General features: G+C 40.4%; 1 protein-coding gene across 2 annotated transcripts in view; it reads right to left on the bottom strand.

Moving 5' to 3' along the window:
* Positions 1-4114: 4114 nt before the first annotated feature.
* LOC117825922 (myelin protein zero-like protein 2) overlaps positions 4115-9506 on the bottom strand; it is a 35960-nt gene continuing 30568 nt past the window's right edge. For both annotated transcript variants that reach the window (XM_034701914.1, XM_034701913.1), the window contains exons 2-5: positions 8643-8812; positions 8078-8288; positions 6791-6962; positions 4115-5280 (exon numbers count right to left, since the gene is read on the bottom strand). In XM_034701914.1, the coding sequence (XP_034557805.1) occupies positions 5124-5280; positions 6791-6962; positions 8078-8288; positions 8643-8792 (690 nt within the window). In that variant the 5' untranslated portion in view covers positions 8793-8812 and the 3' untranslated portion in view covers positions 4115-5123. The remainder of the gene's footprint in view (positions 5281-6790; positions 6963-8077; positions 8289-8642; positions 8813-9506) is intronic.

Raw genomic sequence — 9506 nt, 5'->3', positions numbered from 1 at the left:
GTTTTTCATAAAAGTAAGATAACTGTAACTCCTTCACTTATTTATTATAGAGCTATTAAATGACATGAAAATGCTTATTTCTCAAAGTTAACATTACACACTAACTCCACTATGAGAAGAGAGGGCTTGCTAAGGGCTCTTCAGGAAAGCATTTTGAAAAGCGGGGTGGTAGTTGTTTATAAATGATTGTTGATACACCTCATTTACTACAAATCACTATCACACAGATATGTAGAAATGGATAAATGATAATACATACATATATAACCTGCATACTTACTTTCTTGCTTATCTTTCTTACTTCTATGCTTTCTAACATGCTTACATAGTTACTTCTTCCTTATTTGCATACTTTGTTTTTTTTCTATATACTACATGCATATTTACTTTTCCACTTAAATATTTAGTACATACAGACTTACTTTTACTACTTAAACTTACAGGCTGCCCTCTTACTTGGATACTTTTTAATATACTTTATGCATATTTGTGTACTAGCTTGTATATTAATTTATTTGCATACTTGATTGTAGACCAACTTGTTTATTTCCTTAATAGCTTGATTACTTTAGTTGCTCACCTACCTGCCTACTTAATTGCATACCTGTTTGCTTACTTATTGTCTTGGTTCTTGTCATACTTACTTTGTCTTAACACCCTTCAATTTCTCAAAGTAAGGCACATTAATGATCCAACAGTGTTTTCTGCTTTTTTTACATCCCTGATTGTCGATCTATTTGACTCCTTGCAAAAGTGTATTTATCGTAAATTTCTATGAATGCCATTATTTATGAGATAAAGAAGTAGAGAGTAAGGTGCTTGCTGGTGCTCCTCTGCATCCCTTCACAAGTACAGAGTTTTCATTGTACATACTAACAATATTATATAACAGTTCCCACACTGGAGTAGGGATACCGCTTCATTTTCTTGAATAGATGCTGAATTACAGGACTTGCCTTACGTGGGAGCATTCACAACTTTTGCGCTCTGTGGTGTTGCATTGTGTTAAATATTATATAATCTATTTTAGTTTAACAGAGACTCCCTATCTCTGTTGGAAGATAACGTCTTGTGCCCCCTACCTGGGAACCCTCTCACACACACACGCACATCATTATATTGTGTAATGTATTGTGTGTGTTAATACAGGGGCTCTCTGTGTAGTTACAGTAGTGTGGTCTCAGTTTCAGCTCCAATCTGCAGTAACAATGAAGTCTCTCCCTTTTACTGGCGACTCTGGTCAACAAGAGACCCGTTCTTCTGTTGTCAACACTTGAGGGGACTAATAAAGGTGATATAAAGTGTTGTAACCATTATCCACCGGCCAAACACGTGAGAGTCTTTGGGTCTTCTGGGTATCTGATAAGCTGCAATCATCTCAATGTATTCTAAAGGTTCCACATGCAAACTTTTCCCAGAGCTGTAACAAATAAATATGACAGCTGGAAGAATTACAGGCCCTGGTCTACACAAAGCACTGTGTCAAATAGAGCTGACTCTCCACTTTCAGAATTGAACAACTGTAGCCTGGAGTGCATTTGCATTTGTGCGTCTGTGTGTAGGGACAAGTGGAGAACTATAGCCATCACCATAAGTCACAGAGCAACAGTCACTCGTATAGCAACATACCAGTAAGGTGATTTGTTTTCTCTTTCTGCAACCTGTCACGCCAAGCCCATGTTTGTGTGTATGTGAACCTGAGTGAGTGTGTGTGAAGGAATTTCGTGTGTCTTTACAGATCTGTGCCAGGTCCTGAAATGTGGAATGCTGACTGAAAGGAGAGAGATTTAAGCAAGGCAGAAACCATGTTGGAGAGCAAGTAAGAGAGACAGACATGTTTTTCTCCTTGGTAAAGCCTGCAAACTACTTTTCACCTCTCTTCTTTTATCAGACAAGACTCACATTTCTCTGTTCTTTATGGGAATTATGTGTTGGTTTTCCAACAATGAGCATATTGCTTAAGAGACTGGCTCATGCAATGAGTCATGTTTAAAGAATGGTTGAGTAAACATCTTCCAGAAGTTCAGTTCACATTACCTGATATCATCCAGTGGATTCAACAGATGTTAATGCACAAAAGTCAGTCTGGAACCATGCAGAAAAAACAATGATATATCAGTCAGTTTATTATTGTGTTGACAGTGTGTTTATTTACTAACCTTCGTCTGCAGGAGGCTTCAGAAAAGGTAATTACTGCTTTGTATGCTAGCTGGTTACTCCATAGCAATAAACGTTTGATTTACATCCTTTTTTTCCCTCAGCATATTTTCCCAAATTTGCCTTCTGGCTCCCACCAGAGAACAGGCATAAACTTGCTGCATGCAGATGTGATTCTGTTTGTCTGGGTGGAGAGAGTGATGCCAGTGATGATGATAGCATAGTAACAGTCGGGAAAACAGTCATGTCCTTCACTCAAAATAGAAAGTCTTCTGCGTGTTGCATTGAATTCTGATCTATTCAAGAAGCCGTCCCTGGAGAAAATGGTATTGCTGCGTTCTTTTCTTCAATAGATGGAAGTAAGAGCAGAAATCTGGGTTCAAATTAATTTCTAGGATTTTTTTTATAGAATACACACTTACATCACATGAGTGTCTGTGCATAAGCGTTTGTAGGTTATATATTTGTTTGTATACATGTGTGTATATTTAAACACATATGCATGTGTTTTGGGTATACTTATGTGTATCCAGTATTACATTATTTGACTATCAGCATGATAACTACATTTTTTTTTTATCTAATCATCTATGTTTTGTCATGTTATTACATTGTTGCTACATTCATTTGGCGCAGCTGTGGCTCAGTGGTGGAGTCAGTTCTTTCTAGTTTATTCCCACTTCTGCAACTCCAAATTGCTCTCAGTAGCCGTATATCCAGCCGTATGTGAATGCATGCGAGTGGGATAAGTTAAAAGTGCAGGAGTTTTCATGCAATTTTTGATGGTGTGATTTCTCTTGCACATACATGGCACATTAAATAGACGTTCAGAGTTACTTTGTATTACTTACATTAACAACAAAAGAAAACTACTGAATTTAAATGCACAGAAAGCAGCTAACAGCCTGTTGAAATACAGTTCAAGTAGTTGATTTGAACATTAGTCCCGCTTCTGACAAGACATAATCATAGCACCTGGGGTGGCTAATCCTATTCAAGGGGACTTATGCCACCCCTGGTCACCCCTCTGGACATGCCCCTGAATGTGGTGTGACTATGTGAATGTAACATGTAATGTAAAAGTGCTTTGAGTGATCAGAAGGCTAGAAAAGCACTTAGCAGATACAGTCCATTTAGCATCAATGTCTGACGTCACATTGCATCAACAAAATACTAATTTACCTTATAGGACTCTTGACAAACCAAATTCAAAGAAGGCCTCAAACAATCCCTGATCATGTTACCTCATCACCCATATTAGATTTATGAGGAGGTACAAATATGAGGGGGGCATTTCAAAGCTCTTTGAGAGTAATTAACAAAAGCTTTGGAGATATAAACAAGATGATATCACAAGGGCTTTTCTCTCCCACCTTCCCTCCATTCTTTTTATAGGTATAGCTAGTTAACCCTGCTCCCTTCCAAACCACATGCTCAAACACACACTCTTCAGGTCTGTCATTCAGTAACTAGAGCTAAACCCAAAGGAACTTTGATCAATGCACACAATCAGGCCCACAAACAAACATGCACACACACACAGTAGAATACAGTAACATATTCGTAGTCATGAACAATCAACCAACAAACAAGCAAAGTCATACTGGGGTCACAAAGGCAGGCATTAGCATATTGGACCTGCCACAATCAAACAACAATCCACTGCAGTCATGCTAACAGGTAAACAAGAGAGGAGAGCTGCAGACAGACACAGTAAGCACATAACTGGAGGTAGTGCATTAAAGATAATGATGCATAATAAATGAGAGATAACAAGATTTATCTCTTACATAATATATAAGCTCCATCAAATAATGCCAAGCAGTGTGTAATTATTCGTGTCTTGGGTCAACAAGTGTCAGCTCAGAGCCGCTGTGAGTGGTAAAAGGTATGTAACACCAAGTGGTAAAGATTTAAAGGCATTTTTATTAGAAAATCTTTTTCTTTATAAAAGCTCTATGACAAACACATACAGTAACATTTCAAGAACAACATAAAATACTTCTGGCATATCTAAAAAAAAAAAGAAAATCAATAATGATATTGCTCAGTATTAAATCACAAGTACAACATTCTGTCACAAAAAGGATAAAAGTCACGTAATACAATCATTTGTTAGTAGACGTGGTGCATTCAAAGACATGAGGAGAGGGAAAAAGGACTCTCAAGGACGTTTTGCATTCAAAGGGTTTTCAGATCTGACTGCATGTTCCCACACAGCACCGAGGACAGGTGCGGGCATGTGGCTGCCCGCTGACTGATCGAGAATTTTGCCTTCAGCTGAATCAGACAGCAACATCACATGTATTCATTTTAATCTGAGTAATCTGATGGGACATTAGCCAATCTGACTAAGAGGATGAAACAAGTGCTCTGACACTTGCAACTATTATAACGGTTTGCTGAATGAAATGCAAGACCTCTACCATCCCCAATAATAACAACAATATGACTGATAACCCAACAGAAAAAGTCTTAGTATGGCTCATCACCGCAGAAAGCACTTTCTTTTTTTCAGTTGCAGCTGATTGTGTTGTCTTCACACATCAACAAGGTCCATGTTAAAAACAACACTCTTTCCTTCGAGGAGAATAGCCAAGCCAGCTACAATTATTTAATCTCTGAAGCCATGCAGATTTAATCCAGCATTCCTTTCATCATAGGAATATTTCTCTACTCATTTTAAAGTAAAGTATTTATCCTTTTTATCCCATTTCAAACCTGTTATCAAAAGCGTCGCTCTGATCTCTGTTCTTGTTCGGACCATCCTAAGCAGAACTTTCTTTCCGTTTTCCTCCCTTGCTTGAACAATGTGCTTGTTTTTCGACACAGCAGCAGGGCTCTCTTCATCTAGTCTCCTCTTGGAATAACCGTGGAATCCACGCCTGCCATCTGGGCATCAATCCAGCGAGCTTCCTGGCTGGCATTATATCAGTGTTTCTGTCTCTCTGTCTGTTCCCACCTCCTCAGTCGGAGTCATCATCGTCTTCTTCGTCTGAGCTCGGGCCCTCCTCCTCTGAGGAGCTGGAGCTTGGAGTGCTGGGGTCTGAGATCATGCCGTCTGAACTGTCAATCTCTATGGACGTCTCTGACAAGTAAAGATGTACGGCCCTTGACGGGTGGCTAAGACACACACACAAACAAACACGCACATAGAGGGGAGAAGGGAGAGGGGAGATGTGCCAGGGGAAGGTAAAAGCAACATAGCACACACACCAGGAAATGAATTCATGCATGACATATCCATGAATTATTTATGGACATGCATGTGCATAAGTCACAGACAATGGGGACAGGACAAAGACGAGCAGACAACACAAACACAGCAGCAGGGACAAAAGGTTAGCGTCACACAGGGTTAAATGGTCCAAAATTGAGAGTCAAGGTTGAATCCATATCTTTGTTTACATATCTTCATGTGATTGGGGTTAAAATGCTTGCTACCTTTGTCTGGCTATTACTCAGTGTAATGTCTGAATACATCTGGTCAATAAAGACTGATGAACTGTAAGCTTTTCCTAGAGAGGCTTGGCTTTTAAAGTTTGGTGCATACAGTGACTTTTTGCAACACAGTTGTGAAGGTAAGCGCCTACTGCAGAGAGATCTGAAAACCCAAGAGAGAAACAAAGACGTCCCACATACCCAGACAAAAAAGTTTTAAAGAACAACACAGCTCATTGTTCGAAACAGACAATCAACCATCAAAGAGGCGGCTGGTTTCTTGGAGATTTTCCAGAATTGTTGTTGAGTCCAATCAAATGCAGGGACGCTTGTACATTTTTTTATCCAAATGAAATGTCTGTTTCCAACAAATGCTCTCTATCAGGTTTGGTTGTTTGATAGCACCTTCATTATTTTCAATATCAGACTAGTAACACCAAAGGTTTAAAAAAAATACAGCAATATCTCTTCAGTAGTGAAACAAAAAGAAATGTACACCAGAGTCTCCCTCGTTCAGTGAAACACATTAAAAGTGGATAAGACAGCTGATATGCACAACCAATGAAATTATGGACGATAAGAGCGTCATATTGGGTTTCATAATTTCCTGTCATGTGGTTATCAAACAAAATTTCCAATAGAAGCTAGGAAACTGCTCATTCATTGTTCCACAGTGTCTATTGTTTGCTATAATAATACAACCAACATGTGGTTTGTAGTGCACTGGCATGTTGGGGTTTGAAATGCATTAATAGGAAAGTACACCATTGTTCTACCTCTTCATCATCAAAACATTTACTCTAAACAGGAAATGTGGTTGGAAGCCCATTTAGCTGAACAGGAAAAGATGAACTGATAAAACAGTTGTTTATCTCCAGAAAAAAGGCACTTCGTGATATATTCTGGCTAAAGCTCTATATCTACAGCTTTCTACATGAAGGCACATTCTTAATTTATCTCTGCTTAATGACAGCTGCCAATAAACCGGTCCAGATTTGGGATCCAGGTTGGAAGTTGGAGAGGAAGGTGGAAGTGAAGTGTCCAGTAGGGAGAAAGCCCAAGGCCCGAAGAAGGACCACCACCAGGTGGATCCCCAGAGTTAGAAGGAAAGCAAGAGAGGGAGCTTGTGATTCTTCTTCTTCCTCTTTCTATCCCCATCTTCCTCTCCCTCTGTCTTTTTTCTTGGTCTTACCACGCAGTGGGGTCTTTTCTTTCTTTTCGTGGAGCCTCTTCGTTGCCTTCCCGCTGTCTCTGACTCCTCTTCTTGCACCGCCTGCAGGACAATATGATGATGAGGAGGATGACCACAGCAGCAATACCGCCCCCAACGGCCAGTGCCAGAAGAAGAAGTTCGGAGAACGAGGCTGTGGTTGAGAAGGAAACACAGGAATGCAGATTGAGTTGGCTTGGGTGACGAAGCATAAAGGTCAGTTGTTTATAGACATTTTGGGGTGTGGCTCTAATGACGCCAAGTGAGACGTTCATGATCCCCAGAGGAGGAAGATTCCAAAAAATGCCTGAGGTTATGCCTTGAGCTTTTAATCTGGAGGCTGATATCTTTGCTGATAGTGAAAACTCACAGATGTTGCAGTGTTATTCAGAACAGGTATTCATGGTGCTCAGGGGTTGAACCCTACAAACTCGACCTTTCGTCTGCTGCCTCCATGAGGTGCCAATTTGTGTTTTTAATGAACTCAAAACAACAATTGGATGGTTTCCTATTCAGTTGCATACAAGCATGCCTGGCCCCAAGAGGATGATCCCTGCCAAAGATGATCTGTTTTTTCCTGTAACACTAGCAGCAGGTCCATTTTCACTCGTCCAATGGAATATCTCAAAAAGGGCTTGATAGATTGGCACATCACAAGTCTTAATGTCATCAAAAGCTAAGAAGATTCATGTTTAATGGCACTAATGTTTACTTTTAGAACCATCATCAGTTCTTTAATTACATCAGTCCATTACTTGAGTGATATTTCAGTACTTACACTGACAGTGACAATAAAATTTGCCTCAAACGTTACTTAAGCTAACAAGATGACAAATATCATCAACACTGAATTCCTCTGACCACCTGATACAGCATTGAGACTGTGAGCAAGTTAGCATGCTTACACTAGCATTTAGCTCCCAGTATGCATATGGCGGTTGCTACAGCCTGTTGGCATCCACATAATGGTGTATTGTGTGTGCATATTGTCAGCACTGAAATAGTCAGAGTAAGAGTATGTTTTGTTGTTTTTTTGCCCATACCATGGCATAGTTTTTGCACAAAATCAATGCAGAAGTAAGTATCAGGTTCATGTGCTGCCTCACAGAGCCACCAGTATATTGCAGACTCTACGCACCATTATATTTATTTGGAATTTATCTGGTCATTTTCATGATTCCCTCAAATTTTCCTCCCTTTCAGCGACCCCAATGAAACCAGTGTATTCAGGTATATTCCACATATATGTGGAAACTTTTGTCTGCTGACCTGTGGTGACCACACGGAGCTTAATCTCCCCGACTGCTCCATGGACATCCGGTGGATTCTTCACCTGGCAGATGTAAGTGCCATTGTAGGTAAACTTGACCTGCTGAAGAATGATGGAGGCATCGCGGCCCATGATGTCGCCAGCCCATGTGACGCGCTTCCTAAAGATGCCATCAGGAGGGGGGTATGGTCGCTGCTGGTAGTGGAACACCTAAAATTGAAAATAGATGGGAAGATTTAGCTTGAGCTATCATGGGTCTTGTTTGTAAGATTGTCACAGGTAGAATGCCAAATTGTGATAACTTAGGGGAGAAAACTCAGACACAGAGAAAAAAAGAGGAGACAGAAAAACCAGACCTGCTGCTTCTTTTCTTCTCTATTCTCACTATGCACACACACACACAGACACAGACACACAGGCTGTCTCGGGCACTCTATAGGGAGCCTGATGACTCACCGACTCCTCTCTTAGTTGACTGAGGGGGTGGCTGCTCCCTGACACAATGAGGGAAGTTGGAGGTTTGATCTTACTTTCTTTCAAACGCACACACACACATAAACTCACCGACTCTTCTCGACCTGGCTTGAGAGGTCTGAAGGTCCAGGAGATGACAACTGAATTGAGGTTGATTGGAGAAGAACTCTGAAATGTGCATTTCAGACGAACATCTGTCCCATTGACTGCCTCCAATTCACCAGATGTATAGATGCGCATCCCGCTGACTTGCAGCACCCCTGCAACATACAAACATAAGAAGCAAAGTTTACTTCAAAGAAGAATGCAGGGCAGCACAATGGAAAAAAATCAATACATAAATGAATGGTTTGTGAGCGAGAGACGAATACATACAAAAATACAATGCAGCAGCCACGGTATAAATTCACCCTCATCAGTAAATTCCTGCCTAGTGAGTGCAAGCTGTGTACCCAGTGACCCTACCTCTGCCTACGCAGTGCTGCTGCAAGAAAAATCTCTAACTCAAAGTTGTCGCTTGTACTATTTAAGATACTGTATAAAAAAATATATATAATGAAATCCCACAAATACAAACATATACAGACAGAAGGAGATATGAACTGCTGTCTTTGAGAGGCTCTGCTTCATGGTATCCTGAGAGATCTCACTGATTCCAGATCAGTAGGCCAGATATGTGACACTTGATGAATTATAGCCACTTTAGCTGCACTACTTTGGCTCAGACAGAGGGCTGAAATTGACAGTCTGCTGTATGCTATATGGTTATGGACTATATCAATCTTTACCGTACTTGGTGGACCTATTAAATGGAAATTGCATGGACTGGAAGAGTGGAGAGGGATATTGGCAACAATTGGGCTCCTCAACAAAATGATGGATGGAGCTCACAAGAATTAAGTTAGCTTTGATACACGTATACACTGCACAGACACATGAGCACATGCATGCAAT

The sequence above is a fragment of the Notolabrus celidotus genome, chromosome 14 (assembly GCF_009762535.1).
Source record: "Notolabrus celidotus isolate fNotCel1 chromosome 14, fNotCel1.pri, whole genome shotgun sequence".
Classification (NCBI taxonomy): Eukaryota; Metazoa; Chordata; class Actinopteri; order Labriformes; family Labridae; genus Notolabrus; species Notolabrus celidotus.
This window is presented reverse-complemented; position numbering and strand designations above follow the sequence as displayed.